Source organism: Kogia breviceps, chromosome 1 (genome assembly GCF_026419965.1).
Source record: "Kogia breviceps isolate mKogBre1 chromosome 1, mKogBre1 haplotype 1, whole genome shotgun sequence".
Lineage (NCBI taxonomy): Eukaryota > Metazoa > Chordata > Mammalia > Artiodactyla > Physeteridae > Kogia > Kogia breviceps.
Genome location: NC_081310.1, coordinates 86,983,560 through 87,002,776, shown reverse-complemented (window position 1 = coordinate 87,002,776; position 19,217 = coordinate 86,983,560). Strand labels below are relative to the sequence as shown.

General features: G+C 51.2%; 1 protein-coding gene across 1 annotated transcript in view; it reads left to right on the top strand.

Annotated features, from left to right (window-relative positions):
* Positions 1-19,217, top strand: part of IQGAP3 (IQ motif containing GTPase activating protein 3) — a 37,452-nt gene that overhangs the window by 4,147 nt on the left and 14,088 nt on the right. Inside the window, exons 2-20 of the mRNA XM_059064588.2 lie at positions 692-848; positions 1,493-1,570; positions 2,892-2,968; positions 3,716-3,783; positions 3,873-3,986; positions 4,227-4,405; positions 4,843-4,930; positions 5,503-5,666; positions 6,185-6,272; positions 7,881-8,044; positions 10,009-10,166; positions 12,079-12,200; positions 12,303-12,466; positions 13,832-13,922; positions 14,806-14,973; positions 15,066-15,205; positions 15,310-15,480; positions 18,823-18,906; positions 19,066-19,137. Coding sequence (XP_058920571.2) covers positions 692-848; positions 1,493-1,570; positions 2,892-2,968; positions 3,716-3,783; positions 3,873-3,986; positions 4,227-4,405; positions 4,843-4,930; positions 5,503-5,666; positions 6,185-6,272; positions 7,881-8,044; positions 10,009-10,166; positions 12,079-12,200; positions 12,303-12,466; positions 13,832-13,922; positions 14,806-14,973; positions 15,066-15,205; positions 15,310-15,480; positions 18,823-18,906; positions 19,066-19,137 — 2,347 coding nt within the window. The remainder of the gene's footprint in view (positions 1-691; positions 849-1,492; positions 1,571-2,891; positions 2,969-3,715; positions 3,784-3,872; positions 3,987-4,226; positions 4,406-4,842; positions 4,931-5,502; positions 5,667-6,184; positions 6,273-7,880; positions 8,045-10,008; positions 10,167-12,078; positions 12,201-12,302; positions 12,467-13,831; positions 13,923-14,805; positions 14,974-15,065; positions 15,206-15,309; positions 15,481-18,822; positions 18,907-19,065; positions 19,138-19,217) is intronic.

The window sequence follows — 19,217 nt, the reverse complement described above, 5'->3', positions numbered from 1 at the left end:
AATACTTTACCTTTATATTCAAAATGTTTTCACATTCATTAACTCATTAAATCCTGGCAGCTGCCCACTGAAGCAGGAGGTACAGGTGGTATCTTCATTTTGCAGATGATACAGCTGAGGCCCAGAGAGGTGAAGTGGGAGAGATGGTGTGGAAAGCAGGTTTTCTGATTCGAAGGGCTGTGACCTTTCTGTCCCTTTGTGCTGCTCCCCTCGCTTCAACCCTGGGGCTTCCCTACTCCCCTCATCATCATCAAAGCTGGGTTATGGGCTGTGTAGACATGAATTTTGTATACCTGGGTTCTCAGAACATGCAGAATAAGAGAAGTGAGCAGGTACAATTTGGTTCAACAGTCAAATGCATAACCAGACTGAGTGAGAGGTTATATCATGTAACAGGTAAGAGCCTGTTTAAGCCTCACTGAAGATGGGCAGCTTCAGTATCTGTCAGGGAAGATGTATAGGGTGGGTGGGGGTTGAGGATAGGCCAATCCAGGTGTTTGGGGCAGCTCGGGAGAAGGTGGGAGCAGCCAGGCAATGGGCAGAGAGGGGAGTTGGGAGTAGGGCAGGAACAGGAGGCAGGAGAGAGTGAGAGGCTGCTTAGTGGGAGAGAGGGAGGGAGGGAAGGTCTCGTGGTTGGAATGAAGTGCTGTGGCTTGCCAGAAGGGGTGAGAAGCTGCTCTCATGCTCTCAGTTGGATGGAGACCTGCCTGAAGGAGGAGCTTCCTTCCCCCGTGGAGCTGGAGGAGAGCCTCCGGAACGGAGTGCTGCTGGCCAAGCTGGGCCACTGTTTTGCACCCTCTGTGGTTCCCTTGAAGAAGATCTATGACGTGGAGCAGCTACGGTACCAGGTGGGGAGCAGAGGTCTCTTACTTTCTACCTTCTTCCTCTCAAACTATCTGTTCTCAAAGTTGTGAGAGTGGGGTGACCATATAATTTATTGTCCAAACCTGGGTACTATTGAGGATAAAATGGGTACTAGTAATCATTGCACTGGAACAACGGGTTTCAATTGGTGTCTTGCAGCCAGGTGGTGTGTACTATGCTTAGCAGCAAGGGGCATTTGCTAGGTGGGCTTTGAGATGCCTCTGATATGAGAACTCCCAAGCAGACTTTTCTACCCACAGTCTACACTCAGAGGCTTGTGAGCTTTGCCACCTTGAAGTTACTTCCAGGACATGCTGCCCCTTCCCTGTGCTCTAGTCAACCCATCCCGCCTCTCCTTCCCATTGCAGCTCTGGACGCCCCTTTTCCAGGAAGCCTTACTAGCTTGCTAATCCCATCCCTGTGCCATCCTTCCCAAATAACCCACTGGGTCATCCATCCCTGGTGGTTTCTCTCTGTTTTTGTGTCTCTGTCCTGGGGGGATGGGAAATCCATAGGACAGGGTCCTCTGCCCCCACCCCTTGAATCTTCAAGCTGTGGTCTGGGCTCTACCCAGAGGGAACCCTGAGAACTGTGGAAATAGATTCTCTTCTCTTTCCTTCCCTTTTAGGCAACTGGCTTGCATTTCCGTCACACAGACAACATCAACTTTTGGCTGTCTGCGGTAGCCCACATCGGTCTGCCTTCGGTAACATTGGGTCTCAAGATTGGGGTTCATCTTTGCTCTTCACGAGTACTCGCACCTCCACCACACACATGCTTTATCTCCCTGGCACTCTTTAGTGCTCATCTCCATGTGTCTTCTAAATGAACTTAATCTAAGAGTTTAAGTTCCCTGAGGCTGTATGTCTTTGAACCATGTTACTTGGTCTCTGTCTTCACTTCCTTGTGGGTAAGGGAAGTGAAAGGAGGTGAAGACAACCTGGCCCAGGATGCATTGTTGCCATTGTTCCCATTAGTCAGTGAGGCCCCTATATAACGCAGGAGGTGGGCCTCATGTTGACCAGCCATCTTTCCACCAGAATTTCATAGCGTGAAGCAAGGACACACCACATCCCAAGGCGGTAGACTTGGAAGCCTAGGTCAGGACCCCAACTGGACGCATGTCTTCTCACTCTTTGACTCTCAGTTTGTTTCTTCTCTGTAAAATGGGGATAGTAATCCCTCCCCTGTCTTCCTTATAAGGTTGTCAGGAAGATCACATGATCTGTGTGAATTCCTTTTGTGAATTATAAAGAACTATACAAATTAAGGCATAAGATTCTGTAGTGTTTTTCTTCACTGTAGAAGGCAATTATAAGACAAGGAAATAACAGTTAAGACAGATGCTTTGGTGAGAGGCAGATCAATAGAGGCCATGTGTTCTCAGTGAGGCTAGAACACTTTTAAGTCTCTAGATTTGGTCCTTTCTTATGTATCTAAGGTAACCAAGAGGTATTGAGGTTAAACCTCATTACAGTCACCAGGTGGCATGAGAAATCATGCCTGGGGTTACTCAGTTCTTAGAGGGGCCCCCACTGATCAGAGACCTCTGGCTTGAAGACAGGGATGGCATGCCCTGACCCTTTGTGGTCCTTGGTGGTGTGTGTTTCATTAGGCCCCTTGTGGAGTCATGGCCAGCTCCCAGCATGTCACCTTTCTGGCAGGAGTCCAAGGTGAGGGGCACAGGCTGGCTGTGTCTGTAGGATGAAAAGGGGGCCTGTTTCTCCTGGAGCATGTGTCCTGCGTCCTATAGCCTTGATAGCCTTGTCTGGTGTTTGGTTAATCTGGGGCTGTGTGTCTGTGGCTGGGTCTTGGCTTAGTATGTGTCCCCAATGCCTTTCTTTTACACTGAGTGCGTGGATGCAGTGCTAACTGTAAAGAGTTGGGGAGATTGACCCAGAAACCCCAGGCAGCAAAGGAGTACACACCCCAGGTCAGAGAAGAAGACCCATTTCTCAGCCCCTCTCTCCATATCTGGTGCTGCTTCAAAGTCTTCAATGGCAGTAATTGGCTGGTTTCCCCTCTAGACCTTCTTCCCAGAGACCACGGACATTTATGACAAGAAGAACATGCCCCGGGTGGTCTACTGCATCCATGCACTCAGGTGAGAGACCAAAACTTTTGTCATCCAGGTTCCTCTAGGTGGATGCAACCAACAGTCAACAGCAACAAACATTGCAGCAAGGAGGATGGAAGATAGACCACAGGGAACACTTCTCAGAGTGACATTTTTTATCTACATAGTTTTGTTTAGATTTATGTGCATGCTGGAGGGCACATTTATGTGTGATCTATGTGGACGAAGGGAAAGAGTGGGCAGGGAAGAGTGTTCAGCTTGTGACTGGGGTGCAAGGAAGTCAGATTAGGATGCATCTGGAGTGTCACATGCCGTCAGTGTGAATGGAGAAGGCTATTTAGTCCTACTTGCAGCCAGCCATCAGCAACCAGTTGGCTAAGTCATAGAAAGTAATTGACCAGTTCCTATGTCCATCATGTTATCTCTTCCTGTCTTCATTTCCCACATCCTTTGAGGACTCTGTGCCTTAGCTTAGTGGGTCTCTGCTTGCTATGCCCTTTCCATCCTCCATCTCCATCCAGTGACCTGCCACTGAAATGTGTCCTTCTCTGTGAAGCCTTCACATTCCCCCCAGAGCTCCTACAGCATCTTATTTTTCTGCTATAGCACTGCCTTGTGCTGACTTACAATAACATCTCTCCCTGTGAATGGGGGATGACTTGTGGGCAGGTGCTGTATGGTCTTCATCTCCAAGTCCCCATAGTATCTCCTGCAAACCTATTATAAGCAGCATGTGAAAATGAATAGACCCCAATGCCTTCCATTCTTTCCTAGTCTCTTCCTCTTCCGGCTGGGATTGGCCCCTCAGATACATGATCTATATGGGAAAGTGAAATTCACAGGTAAGCCCAGCTCCTTCCCCATCCACCACAGTCTGGGCAGGTCTTGGGGGTTCTGGGCCTGATGAAGGGCATCTGTGCTATTATTGCAGCTGAGGAACTCAGCAACATGGCCTCTGAACTAGCTAAATATGGCCTCCAGCTGCCTGCCTTCAGCAAGATCGGGGGCATCCTGGCCAATGAACTCTCGGTGGATGAGGCTGCAGGTAGAGACCAGGCTCCCCTGCTGGGGTAGCTCAGTGAGTATGGGAGGACTCTGAACCTTATAGCCCCTGCATAAATCCTGGATACTTCTCATCATAGGCAGGGCCAACAGCCTACCTGGCTTGCCTGGCCCCTATGGATGGAAAAAGGGGATGATGTCAGAGTGGTCTGCAGCTGATTAGGCTGTAGCTGGACTAGGGTTTGCTCTGGCATCCTGACCTTGTTTTCATGTCCCCTCCTAGTCCATGCAGCTGTTCTTGCCATCAATGAGGCAGTGGAGCGAGGAGTGGTTAAGGACACCCTGGCTGCCTTGCAGAATCCCAGTGCTCTGCTGGGGAATCTTCGAGAGCCTCTGGCAGCCATCTACCAGGAGCTGCTGGCCCAGGCCAAGATGGAGAAGGCTGCCAATGCCAGGAACCGCGTAAGGAGCCTCGGATGGCAGGGGCCGAAAAGCTGGGTGGCCTGGAAAATCGCGAGTGAAACCAGGACTCCTATTTGTCCTGTCTTCGGAATCCAAAGTTGTCTAGAGAAACTAACTTGTCAGTTATTTTTGACAAACAAGAGAGGAACTCAGGAGAATAATGGGAATTCAAAAGAGAAGATAGGGGAAAATGTTCTGGGGCAGGGCTGAGAGACTGGAATGTAGAACTGGATGAGATTCGACTGGAGATTCCAAAGGGTAGTTCAACTTAACTGTGTCAGTGCCAGGGGGTTAGATCCCACGATTTCCCCAGATTCCTTCCAACCAAACTGACCTTTGGCCTTGGGAAGACCCCCAGAAGAAGAAATAGTTATAAACAGGGAGGGAGGAGTAAGAAAGATTGAACTGGTTTTCCCAGGTTTCCCCTCTCAATGTAGTTTTTGCAGAATGATGGAGAAAGCCAGGACATCTATGACTGCTACCTAACTCAGGCTGAAATCCAGGGCAACATCAACCATGTCAATGGTAAGAGAGAAAGGCCAGGAGGGGTTGAAGGGTAAGCCCCCGCCTAGGGAGTTTTGGTGTTGGCTTCTCTCAGGCCAGAAGACCCATGACCTCACTTGGGCCAACACTTATTTCAAGGGAAATCAAAGTCAAGGCTGTGTGTGCTCTTTTACGTCTGTTAATGTCTGGAGAAGTGGTCGCTCTCAAGGGGACTTCTCTTTGAATGGACATCCATAGAGTGGACAGAGGCAAAGGGGCAGGCTTTTCAGCTCTTGGTCCTGGGGGCAGTTCGTCTGGGGTCCTTCAAGAAGAGAGTTTGGAGAATGGATGGGGGTAGGAGATCAGGGCAGGAGAGGCTGCTTGAAAGCCCAGGAAGGAGTGTGCCTCTGCCTTTTTAGGTCAGGATATCCTCAGGGTATGGGGTGGTGAGATGGGAAGGCGGTGAAGATCAAGCTGAAGAATTTGGGCTGGGCCCTAGGAGCCCAGGGGGCAGGGGTGAGGGTAACCCTGGGCAGGCAGGAAGAGGGCTGAACTGGAGATGTTAAGGGGTGGGCTTTCTCACACTATCCATTATGGAGTCTTGGTCTTTTCAGTCCATGGGGCTCTAGAAGTTGTGGATGATGCCCTGGAAAGACAGAGCCCTGAGGCCTTGCTTGAGGCCCTTCAAGACCCTGTCCTGGCCCTGCAAGGAGTGAGGAGAGACTTTGCAGACTGGTACCTGGAACAGCTGAGCTCAGACAGAGAGCAGAAAGCACAGGTCAGGCTCTGTCTATGACCTGCTACCTCCTCTATCTGACTATAGGATGGGGGAGGGCCTCACCACTGTCAATTCTTTGTATTCAGTAAGTGCTGACTACATGTTTAAATGGTTAAATTACCTCAAAGCCTAATGGACCAGGCTGATCAGCATCTGCCTTCTGAGAATCTCACATACTGACGGGGGCCACCTAGGGGCAGTCTAGTAGGCAGTGATATGCTCCCCCATTGCTGAATTGAGGCCTCAAGTTATCAATCTTATTTTCAATGCTGTTGACTTTCTCCCTGACAATATATTTGTGTTGCCCGTGTTGTTATTTCAGATGCTTGCTGGGTAAGAAAGAGCCAGAGGTTAGAGATGAGTTCTGAGGGATGGGTGGGCCAGGCTAGTCTGCCTAAAGGGAGAGGTGGGGTTGAGGGTGGGTGACTGGGTGGACCTGGGGCTCATGCTGGCAGCTCCTGAAGTATGTTCATGGTCCCAGGAGGACTCTCTTCTACTGCATCTCTTCCCTTTTCCAGGAGCTGGGCCTGGTGGAGCTTCTGGAAAAGGAGGAGGTCCAAGCTGGTGTGGCTGCAGCCAACATAAAGGGTGATCAGGAACAAGCCAGTAAGTCATCTCCTCCAGACTGAGACCTGGTCTGAGTGTATCACTGGCTCTTGGGAGAGCATGTAACTCCTTTGCCAGCTTCTGTGTAGAGCAAGGTAGACTGCTGCCCGATTTTCCAGCTCCCCACCTAGTGTGCCCTATTCCTGGCCGCCAGGGGGGATGCTACAGGTAAGTTCATTAAGGCCCTGGAGATAATGACAGTCAGTACTGCACCAGGCTGGACTTCTAGGGCAGGCAGTTTCCTTCTAGGCACCTCCCCTGTATTTTGGCCGTTTCGATTTGAGTTCCTTTGGCTTCTGAAATATAGTGATGGCCCAGATGAGAAAGAAACTCATGATCCAGCTCAGTTTCCCTTAAAAACATGATATACAAATATAATTCTTTATTAAAAGAATGTGGGTTAGTGATTGTCTCCCTGCAAGGGGATCAATCTGGATAGCAGGCATGAAGAGAAATAGAGTGCCGAGGCGCCACGCAGCAGCCTGTGGACACCACACCTGGCACGAATGCTTGCCTCCGACTGGACTTGCTCATTCACCCTTCACCTTTGTCTGACAGGGCTCTCCGTGGTTATCTCATGGAGCCCCCAGGCCGCTCCTGGCTAACTGCCTGCTTATCGCTCAGTTCCTTGCTGTTGCCAGAGTAATCGCTTAAGCACAGATCTGATCTTAGCTTCTTTGTTGAACATCTTCAGACCTTCATGGGTTCTAACGTACTTCTGCTAGACTTTAGTCCCATCTCCTTAGCATGGTAGGTGAGACCTTCCAAATGTCTCCCCCAACCCTTCTCTTCACATCCCACCAACCCAGCTGAGTCAGATGACCTGTTCTTCCTTGACTGCCCACAGCTTTGCCCACTGCCAGGCCTCTGGTGCTCTGGATTACAGTTCTCCCACATTTTCACCAGTGGAAAGCAGATGAAAATATCCTGCAGAGCTGCCTCAAATGCCTCCTCCTCTGTGAAATCTTCCTACTCTCTCCCCGTAGAATCCCTCCTCCCCCACGCTGCCAGTGGATTTGCGGGGAGGGGAAGTACCTCTCACATAGCAGTGACAGCAATGCAGTGTAGGTGATTTTGTATCCTTATTTTTCCCCAGTGGATTTTGTGCTCCTTGATGTCAATGCCCATATCTCCTTGGCATTTTATAAGCCCCAGCATTTGAAAACTAAAACTACATAGATATACCAGGGCCCCTTTTTAGCTTACTCTCGCCCTTTGCAGCCCAAATGGCTCCACCTTGAAGCTAGTTCCCTATTCCTCTGTGCTGTCATCAAGATTTGGTCCCTGAAGCCCCTTGACTAACCTCATCTTAATTGTGCTACATAGCCTCCTGTCAATCTTATGCTCATCACCCTAGGAATTCACCTCTGCTATGACAGCCACCTGCTGAGCTACTCAACTTCTAGGCCTGACAAATTGCTTCTTCCAGAGCCTCTTCTTAAAGCTACCCAACCCCTTTTCCTCCTGAACATTTAGAAACACATTTTGAACGTAGCAGAGGTTCAAAGCCATTTCCCCTCAGAGATCGCCAGCAGAACCTAGTTAGCCAGGAGAGTGGAAATGGCACTGGATGCCCAGCCTGTACAGCCTCTCCCTCCTCCCCTGCAGTGCTCCAGGCTGTGCAGAGGATCAACAAAGCCATCCGGAGGGGAGTGGCAGCTGACACCGTGAAGGAGCTGATGTGCCCGGAAGCCCAGTTGCCTCCAGTGTACCCCTTTGCATCAGCTGTGTACCAGCAGGAGCTGGCAGTGCTCCAGCAGCAGCAGCAGGGGGTAAGCCCTAGAAACGAGCATCCAGCTCTTGGGTTCCCAAGGAGCTGCAGGGATCAGAGCAGTCAGTCCAGAGCACCCATGAGGGCATCCTTAGATGCTGGCAAGAGATTAGGGGTGGGAGGTGGGCTACCATCCTTGCCATCCTGAGTGTATTATAATAGCAAATACCTTTGAGCAAACACTGTTTTAAACACTCATTTAATCCTAAAAGAACCCTATGAGGTAAGTATTATTATTTCCATTTTAGAGATGAGGAAACAGATACAGAAGTTAAGTAACTTGCCCCAAACAGCTGTGGCTGGCAGTGCTGGGAGTGCATGCAAAACTGAATATACTTGAAGCCTATGTTTTTAACCACTCTGCTGTCCCACCTCCCCCTGTCCATATAGCTTCTCTGACGGTGAGGTGATAGGGCCCTCCTGAAGGGACTTCCCAGCCTGTTGGAGGAGTTAGAATATACCCGAGGGTCCAGGCAGAGACACAGGGAAGAGTAGATGATGTAAATGGGAGATGACTTCACACTAGGGCAATGGAAGGGGCAGAGCTCAGGCTAAGTCTGGGAAGCCTTCTTGGAAGAGAGGAGACTCAATAAAGAATCCTAACCACAGCAGGCATTTATAGAGTATTGACTCCAGGCACGACACTCAGGAAGCGCATTATCTCAATGTATGAGACTATAGTACAAGGAAACATAAAATAAGTCCTGCGCTTCCCTGGTGGCGCAGTGGTTGAGAGTCCACCTGCCGATGCAGGGGACGCGGGTTCGTGCCCCGGTCCAGGAAGATCCCACATACCGCGGAGCGGCTAGGCCCGTGAGCCATGGCCGCTGAGCCTGCGTGTCCGGAGCCTGTGCTCCACAACGGGAGAGGCCACAACAGTGAGAGGCCCGCGTACCGGGGGAAAAAAAAAAAAAAAGTCCTAAGAAGTAAGGCATAGCAACTAATGTGGACTTTAGAGCCAGAATCCTTGAGTTAAATTTCATCTCTACTGCTTCCTAGCTACGTGACCTTGGGCAAACTATTTACCTCCTCTGCCCCTCAATTCATATATAAAATGGGAACAATAATATATTTATTTCATAGAATTGCTGTAAGGATTAAATGAGTTAACATATGTGCTTAGAAGTGAGCCTGGCGTGAAATTTTAAGCCGCCATCATCATCATCATCATCGTTTTTTGTTTTTGTTTTTGTTTTTGTTTTGTTTTGTTTTTTTTGCGGTACGCGGGCCTCTCACTGTTGTGGCCTCTCCCATTGCGGAGCACAGGCTCCAGACATGCAGGCTCAGCGGCCATGGCTCACGGGCCTAGCTGCTCCGTGACATGTGGGATCTTCCCAGACCAGGACACAAACCCGCGTCCCGTGCATCAGCTGGCGGACTCTCAACCACTGCACCACCAGGGAAGCCCCATCATTATTATTATTATTTGCAGCATTCTATTTGTAGAGGACAGGAAGGGTGCTCCAGACAGGGAGCAGCATAGCAGATATTTGAGAAGGAGAAGACTGGGCAGGGAAGGGGCCCTTGGGTGTGTAGTACAGCACTGAGGAGCCCACTTTATCTTGCTCTCAGTGTGCCCAGGGCCTAGTGCAGTTCTTGGTGTGTGGTAGGGACCAGAAAGGAGCAGGTAGAACTCACTGGTTGAATGTGGGCTCTGGTATCCGGCAGTTAGCTTTAACTTATATTACTTGACTATGGGTTCATCTGTGAAATAGGGATATTAACAATACTTACATCTTTGGCTTGTTATGAAAATTAAATGATAATGTGAGCGAAGTACTTATACATTGAGCACATAGTAAGCGCTCTCAAGTATTAAGTATGATTTATTAGTGAATGGATTAGGCCATAGTTGTTTTGAGACAGAGACTCTGGGATGTGGGAGAGTCTTGGGGGCAGGATGGCAGGCAGACCCCCGAGGCCCTTCACCAGCCTGCTAGGGAATCAGCCCTCACTCTGTTGTAGGAGCTTGGCCAGGAGGAGCTCTTCGTGGCTGTGGAGATGCTCTCAGCCGTGGTCCTGATCAACCGAGCTCTGGAGGCCAGGGATGCCAGCAGCTTCTGGAGCAGTCTGGTGAACCCCGCCACAGGGCTGGCCGAGGTGGAAGGAGAGAATGCTCAACGGTGAGAAAGGTCAAGGTTTAGCCGCATGTTGAGAGAGGGGATGGGTGGGTAATGGAGGGAATGTAGCCAAGAGTCCAGGTTCTTGTGCTTGGAGACTAGCCTTCTGCATGATGCCCTGTTCTCCGGCACAGGCCCACCCTCTGGTCTATTTGCAGTTCCCTGGCCTGTGTTTCTCCTGGGAGTGGGTAGGTTCACAGTCATTCCCCTTTCCTCCATTTATTTAATCTTTTATCACAAAGGTTTGAGTACCCACTCATGTGCCACATACTTTTTTTTTTTTCCTTCAATTATTTATTTATTTATTCAGTTGCACCAGGTCTTAGTTGTGGCTCGCAGGCTCCTTAGTTGCAGCACGTATGCTCCTTAGTTGCGGCCAGTAGGCTCCTTAGTCGTGGCATGCAAACTCTTAGTTGCAGCATGCATATGGGATCTAGTTCCTTGACCAGGGATTGAACCCAGTCCCCCTGCATTGGGAGCTCGGAGTCTTAACCACTGCTCCACCAGGTAAGTCCTGCCAGGTACTATTCTAGGTGCTGGGAAACAACAGTGAACAAAACACAGTTCCCTGCTCTCTAACTTATGTGCTAGTAGAGGGAGACAGACAACAAACAAACATGCCAAATGATTAGAAGAGCTATGATGATTAAAAAAACAGGGCAGGGCTTCCTTGGTGGCGCAGTGGTTGAGAGTCCACCTGCCGATGCAGAGGATGCGGGTTTGTGCCCCGGTCCAGGAGGATCCCGCATGCCACGGTGGGCCGTGGCCGCTGGGCCTGTGCGTCCGGAGCCTGTGCTCCGCAGCGGGAGAGGCCACAGCGGTGAGAGGCCTGCGTACTACAAAAAAAAAAAAAAAAAAACAGGGCAAAGCAGATAAAGGGTGGGGACGTGGTAAGGGCAGTTTGTCTCTGCTACATAGTATAGTTATGGAAGCCTTCTTTGGTAGGGGGGTCATTTTGAGAGAGACCTAAAGGGCATAAGTGATGGCCATGAGCTATCTGGGCATAGACCCTGAAAAAGAAATGGCCTTGGTGTGTTCAAAGAACACCAGTAAGCCACGAGGCAGAGTGGAGGGAGGGAGGGAGAATAATGGGAGAAGAAGTTGCAGTGGCTGGACCATGTAGGCCTCTGGCTTTTACTCTGAGTGAGGAAGGAAGCCACGGTGGGGGATTGAGCAAGGAGGGAGGTGATCTGACCTACTTTTAACAGGATCACTCTGGCTGCTGTGCCAAGAATCGACTACCGGGTTAGAAGGGAAGAAGCAGGGAAACATGTTAAATGTCTATTGGAGTAACCTGGGCGAGAGTTGAGGGAGGTTTGGCCTAGGGCGGTAGCAGTGGAGGTGGTGAAAAGGAGTCAGATTTTGGGTATATTCTGATAGCTGAACTGACAGGATTTGGTTATGTGGTGGATATGGGGTGTGAGAGAGACTAGAGACAGGTATGACTCCCAAGATTTTTGGCCTGAGAAGTTGGAGTAAACAATTACCAAGATGGGAAAGACTGTGGGAAACACAGGTTGAATGGGGGGATCGGGAGTTTAGATGGTTGTTGCTGGGCTTGCGGTGAATTTTGGCGTTCACGTGGAGATGCCGAGCAGGTAGCTGGCATTTGTGAATGGGCTATTGGTGTACTTTTTGGAGTCATTAGAATGTGGTGTTTCAAGCCATGAGATTAGGTGAGATCACTTAGGATGTGAGCACGGAGAGAGAAGAGGCCTGAAGACTGAGTCTTGGGATGCTCCGACATTTAGAGGTGAGGGAGGAACCAGCAAAGGAGACTTAGAAAGGCAAGACGAGAACCAGGAGAATGTGACGTCCTGGAGTTCAAGTGAGGGAAGTAGTCCAGAAGTTTCCCCTGACCTCTGGCTGATGGTGCACATACTACCTCCCTCATTCTCGCTCACCTGGCTGCCAGGTACTTTGATACTCTGGTGAAGCTGCAACAGGTGCATGGAATGGATGGGACCTTCCTGAGCTGGAATGATCTTCAGGCCACCGTGAGTCAGGTCAACGCCCAGGTCCAGGAAGAGACCAATCGTGAGTGGAGTCCAGGACTGGGGGAAGATGGCCCAATGCGGACAGCCCCCTCCCTTAGCCGTAAGTCTGGGCCCTCTGCCCACCTAGATCTCTCTTTCCCAGAGGTCCTTGCGGTCAGCCTCATCAATGAGGCTCTGGAGCAGAACAACCCTGAAAAGACCCTCTCCTCCCTTCTGCTTCCTGCGGCTGGCCTGGACGACGTCAGCCTTCCTGTCGCCCCACGGTACCATCTCCTCCTTGTGGCGGCCAAAAAGCAGAAGGCCCAGGTGAGGCTTGGGCTGGCTGGGTTGGTCACCAGAGCAGGAAGAATATCCCCTATGAGTAGAGCTGTGCCCAGTATGCACCCTGGGAAAACCAGTCTGATGGACACTGTCCCTTCTGGGGATGCGAGGAAGTGGGGGTTCTGATCAGGCCATGAGGAAGAAGGGCAGAGTTCTGGTTGCCAGCCCAGAGCGAATGGTGGGGGCCTTGTGCGTGGGAAGAGCACAGGTCCGGGAGCCAGAAAACCCAGACTGGATTCCCTGCTCTGACACTCAGTGACCATGTGACTTATAGCAATTCCCTAACATCTCTGAGCTCTCCTTATACATCTGTAAAATACTACATGCTCTGGTCCTACCTACCTACTGGAATGAGGGTAAAAACCAAGTGAGCTGAAGAATGTGGCAGGGTTTTAAATCGGTAACATCCAGAGCAGGTGGCAGTGTGGAGAGTGGCAGAGGACAAGGACTCCTGCATCCTTGTCCAGGTTGCATCCAACTCCAGGTTGCATCCTGGCACCTGACCCTGCACGTGTTACTTACCCTCTCTGGGCCTCAGTTCCCTCACCTACAAGCTTGTGATAATAGTGAACTTGTCTCAGAGTTATAGGGTTTAAGTGAGGTAATATGACAGGAGTACTAGCTAAGGTTGATGGAGCTCTAACTCTGTTCCCAAGCATTGTCTTATGTGCTTTGCAAGTTTTAGTTCATAAGAAAGTGCTTTAGAACCCTGCCTGGAACACAGTGCTCAATAAAATGTTAGTTTAGAACGTTCACTCTATTAATGAGGAGAGCTGGGAGGGAGTAGAGTCTGGTGTTGGGGTTGGCTAAAGCAAGGGAGGGAACAAGCCTGACAGTGTGACAGGCACAGGCTCACTTGACCCGTGGTTACATGCAATCTTCCCACTGCCTTGTGCGGCAGAGGAGCGTGGCGAGGAATGGAAAGGAGAGGGTGGAGGTCAGGGTCAGATGGGCCCAAGAAGCTGTGAGTTGAGGCGTAGGGGAATGGGGAGGAGGGACAGGTAAGTGGGGCCTCCGGCGTGGGCTCTCCCTGGACATGGCTGAGGCACAAGTGCAGGGAAGTGAGCTGTTGAGAGGGTGGTGGATGCTGAGGGTTTAAGAGGGCTCTGGGGGTGCTGTGGCCAAGCCGAGCTGATGCTTGGCCTGAAAGCAGGGTAGGAAAGAACCTTGTGAACCTAGCAGCAGTCCAAGGGAGCCACAAGGCCATGCCCACGCAGGGTAGGCAGAGAGGAGTGGAGACTGCTACCCTGTGGCTCCCAATGTGGGCCTGCAGTTTGGCTCCCCTGGGCAGCTGGGCTTGGGTAGACCAGCCTGAGCTCTCATCTTGTCCCATCTCTCTCAATTTACCAGGTGACAGGGGATCCTGGAGCTGTGCTATGGCTGGAAGAGATCCGCCAGGAAGTGGTTAGAGCCAACCAGGACACAAACACAGCTCAGAGGAGTAAATGGGCGAGGGTGGGGACAGGGGTGGAGGGGAGAGGGGTTGGGGGAGGCGAGGAGATGTGGGCTCGGCGGGAGCCTCCCCAGTCACCTCCTTCTCCATTTCAACCTCTTTGGGGAGGCAGGCCAGAATGAGAACAGGGCTGCTGCTTCGACCGTAGGATGGATTTCCTAGCAGTCAGCTGGGCAGGAAATCCTCAGGAGTCGAGAGCCCATAGTCCACCCACTGCCTCCTTCTGTGCCTTCCTGTGTACACTTTCCTCCTGCAATGTGAGCATGTGAAACCACGTGGGGGTCAAAAACCCATCCCGTTTTCTACTGGTAGCTTGAGTCTGGGTTCCAACAATCAGCTCTGGTTAGAGAATGTTTACTCTTGAAGTTGGCAGAGGGGTTGGCTTTGAGGAAAACTAGGCAAGGTCAGTACAAATAGACACTGGTGTTATCTCTGGTGTGGGCTGCTGATGGTGTTAGTTTTCAGTGTCTGGAGTCCATCTGTCCATCTGTCTGTGAGTGACTGGAAGGCAGGGGCTGCATCAACTCCCTTCACTTCTTGGACTTTATTCTCCTCCTAAAAGACTGTCTTGAGGCTCTCTGACCATATCCTGCCCTGGAGCTTCTGTACAAGCTGACTTTCCTTTTACCAAGCCCCAGCCCAGCCCTACACGGCATTCCTCCAGGAAGCCTTCCTTGATTGCTACCTTTTCCTCCAGGCACAGCTGCATGCTGCTTCTTTTCATCTGTGTCCATCCTGGGATGTCCTTGTCCCTTCCATCAGGCAGAGTGGTTTTGTGTCCTTCTTCTCTGGATCCCTTCCCAACAGACAGGACAGGGCCTCTGGGAGGGGCTCAGAAAGATTGATCACTTCCTCCCGATACCCCTATTAGTGGCTCTTGGTGTGGCTGCCATCAATCAGGCCATCAAGGAGGGCAAGGCAGCCCAGACAGAACGGGTGTTAAGGAACCCCTCCGTGGGCCTCCGAGGGGTGGTTCCTGACTGTGCTGACGGCTACCAGCAAGTCCTGGAAGATGCCATGGCAAAGAAGCGGCGCCCAGGTAGTGGCCTTGCTGTGCCCCTCCCGTCTCTGCATGCCTCAGCCACCTCTAGCTTCCTCTGAGCCTTCTCTGCTTACTTGGTTTCTGCTTAGGGGATACAGCGCTCTGGGTTCAACATGACATGAAGGATGGTACCGCCTACTACTTCCATCTGCAGACCTTCCAGGGGACCTGGGAGCGACCCCCCGGCTGCCGCCTCAACACCTCCCACCTGACTCGGGAGGAGATCCAGGTTGGCAGGCCCCTGCAAAGGAGGAGGCTCATGGATGGGAAGTTTCCTGCGGGAGAGGCTCCCACCCACCAGGACACCAAAGGCTCTCTCTGCTACTTCCGCAGTTGGCCGTCACCAAGATCACCGCTGCCCACGACCGCCAACAGCTCTGGAAGGCCAATGTGGGCTTCATTATCCGGCTCCAGGCCCGCCTCCGCGGATTCCTGGTTCGGCAGAAGTTTGCTGAACGGTCCCACTTTCTGAGGACCTGGCTCCCAGCAATCATCAAAATCCAGGTAGCAGGCTCTGGCTATCTGAGGCTTCAGGGCCTGGACATACCTGAGCTTCAGGGTTTTCTCCCTGCTTACTTTTTGCTGTGTGGAGTTGGGAATGATCTTTTGGCCTCTGAACAGCAGTGGTTAAGAGTGTGGCTTCTGGAGCACAGACTACTTGGGTTTGAATCCCCGTTCCACCAGGTTAGCTGCATGACCTCAACAAGTTACTTACTCTCTCCCGGTTTCCTCATCTGAAAACTAGGAATCTGGAAATTGTAGCACCCACCTTATAGGGTTGTTCTGAGATACTATCTGAAGTACATCTAAACAGTACCTGGCAGAAAGGCAAGAACATGGTATAAATGCTAGTTACTGTCATCATCATCACCATCCAGAGGGTATGAGAGCTGCTTTTTAGCTTCTCCAGGGGGAGAGTGAAAGATTTAGTGAGGCATCAGGGTATAGACATCAGGGTATAGACACCACTACTCCTTTTCCTGCCTAGAAAAGGAGTAGTGAAGAGGTGGTGGTGGTTAAACAGAAAAGGAGTGGAATACCTTATGGAAAGAACTCTACCTTTTCTCTCCAGCCAGCCTTTCCATTTTTATTCTCCCAACCTGTGGATGGTCCAGTGTGGCCTCTGAGACCAATCCCCAAGTAACTGGGGCATGAGGCCAACTGGGAAGATAGGCCTTGGGCCCAGGCACTTTACAAGCCAGGAACAGTGGGAGCTGAGCAAACAGAGACCTCCTTAGGCAGATGTGACCTGGAGGGCCTCGTGGCAATGTTGGCAGTGTAAAAGAGACTTTATTTAATGAACACCTCCAAATGCCCAGTATCTGCGAAGGATGCCACTTGGCACTGGGCAAGGGTGAGGGATGGGTATGAGAGACACAGGTGAGTGATCACATCTCTCCCATCACAGGAATTGGAATACAGTGGATGTGAGATATTGTGATAGTAGACACACAGAGATATTACCAGAGAACCCCAAGGGAGACAGAGGCACAGACTGAGACTGGCCAATGGCCCTTGATTATGATCTGGGACATGTGGTGGTCATTGAGAACTCAGGCTTTAGAGTCAGAGGCTGCAGTTTGCCTCTTGGTCCTACTACTTCTGGGCACCTTACTTAAGCCTCTCCAGCACTCAGTTTCCTCATCCATAATGGTGGTACTCGTCTCATGTTGATTGTGAGGGTAAAGTAGGAAAATTACATGTAGCACTTAGTGCATGCAGTACGTACTCTATTGGTGGGAGCCATTATGAGACATTAAATTTTGGGGCATTGGTCCCAGAATTAAAAACAGAACCTTAGGGCTTCCCTGGTGGCGCAGTGGTTGAGAATCCGCCTGCCGATGCAGGAGACACGGGTTCGTGCCCCGGTCCGGGAAGATCCCACATGCCGCGGAGCGGCTGGGCCCGTGAGCCATGGCCGCTGAGCCTGCGCGTCCGGAGCCTGTGCTCCGCAACGGGAGAGGCCACAACAGTGAGAGGCCCGCATACCACAAAAAAAAAAAAAAAAAAAAAAAAAAAACAGAACCTTAATAATCAGCATTTAGTGGTCTAAATCATAGGGATTCCTCCCTCCTGAGCACAGCCTGGCATTTCACACCAACTCTAAGGATCAGAAGAGCCACACCAACAGTGGGAGAGGGCACAATGTCCGAAGGCGAGTTTGCTACTGATCCTGGATGTGTGCCGGCTCTGGCCTGGGTCCTGGGAGACAGAGAAAGGGAGAGGGGGCCCAGAGCCCCAGGCTACCTGCTCTCTCTAGCTAGGGGGAGTGAGACTCAGAAACGAAGCAGCTTGGTTGTGCTGAGACTTTAATCTCTCCTGAGAGGTCTGACCCTGGCCAGGACCCCAGTCAGTGTCCTGAATTCTGACCAATCCAGATTTGGAGGCCTTCTCTTTAAGGAGCAGCCACGTGGGGGTGGGTAGGTGGTAAGAGCAGAGAGGAGACCCCTCTGCCTTTCCCCACAGCAACTGACAATACGTCAGGCAGTACCTGGAGTAGGAGGGGAAGGAGTGCTGAGGAAAGGCACAGACTTGGGGCTTCCTGGCCTCTAGGCTCCAAGATGGACAGCTGGTATCATGGGGCCAAGCTGTCTCTTTTATATCCTTTCCCAACAGACGGACAGTATAAGTCTTAGGGGAAAGCCTGGCCAGGAGAGCTGGCTTTAGAAGGGGCTGGGAGGGAGAGTTGTCTGAAAGGGGATGCTCTTAATGCACCAAGCCGTGGCAATGTCAGCGGCAGAGTGTTCTCCAGGGCCTGAGCTCTCAGGAGATGTTTAATGTGTTCCCTAAAAGATAGGATTTCAGTGGGTAGAGACAGGGCTGGGGTGAGGGTGGGCATAGACAAAGGTTCAGGGGCAAAAGATCATAAGACATGTTTAGAAGAAAGTGAAATGTCTGAGGTGGTTAAAATCCTTAAGGAAGTAGGGATCAGTAGACAGGAGTGTGGGGTCAGATGGTTGAGAACTTCTGGAAACTTTGGGACTGGAAGAAACATGGTCTAAGTGGTACTTTAGGAAAATTAATCGCACACAAGCTTGGGGTGAAAGGGAAGAGGCCCCTAGGAAGGAGACCAAAACAGAAGGGAGCCATGAGATTTGTGTCTTAGGAACCAAAGGGGATGTGATTTATGGAGGAGATGGTCATTTAGACCCTTTGCAGCAGACTAGCAGTGGGGAGGGCCATCAGCCTGACAGATGAATTACTGGGGGTCTTAGAGGGAAGATTTGCTTAGAGCTGGGGTTCACAGCTGAATGGTGGAGTTGTAAAGAGAAGGGTGAGTTATGAGAGCATGAATGACCTGCTGCCCAGATGGCCATTGGCAGAGACGGTGGGCACACAGCTCTGTGCCTGCATACACTTTCCACCCGTGCCACCATGTGCCTCTCCAGACCATGGAGTGTGTGACAGAGTGTGGGTAGTCTTTATGTGGGTGGATGAGTATGTTGGGGGGGTTATGGTACATGCTGTGGTGAAGCTGGTGAGTAGATGTATGCTTTATTAATATCTTTTACGCTTGTATCTTAACAGTTGTTTCTGTGAGGAGATGTTGCTTAGCATGAGTATGTATGTTTGATTGCATGGTGCAAGTGTGAGTGTGTGGGGCGGGGGGGGGACCAGGGAGTGTGGCAGAGGGTATGAATGGCTACATGCAGACGTTTGGTCTTCCCCATGAAGTTGGAAGTTCTTTGAGAACAGGGCCAGTTTCCCCTTCCTTCCCCCTCTGCTTTCCTGCCTCCCCCCACCCCCCGCCCCTTCCCTGGAGATCCCAGGACGAGGCTTTTCCCACAAGCTTCTCAGGCCAACAGGGACCAGCTGAGGTTACCGCTTTTTCCCTTCTGATCTCAGGCTCATTGGCGGGGTTACAGACAGCGGAAGATTTACCTGGAACGGTTGCAGTATTTAAAAGCAAACACGAATGCTGTAATCAAGGTAGCTATTGTGATTTGGGTGGGTTCCTGTCTCTCTTGAAGGACTCTCTGAGAACAGTTTTTAGTCCCCTCACCTCCTATGACCTCTAGAGATGGCTGGATTGGCCTGGAGAGCGGGCCCTGACCCTGGAGCTCTGAGGCAGTGTGTCTCTGCCCCCAGATCCAGGCTTGGGCCCGGATGTGGGCAGCTCGGAGGCGATACCGGAGGCGTCTGGGCTACTTCCAGAAGAATGTGAGTGTCGTCCCACTCCCCCGTCCCCGTATCCAACCATTATCCATGAGACCAGAGCACAGGCAGCCAGCAACCCTTTT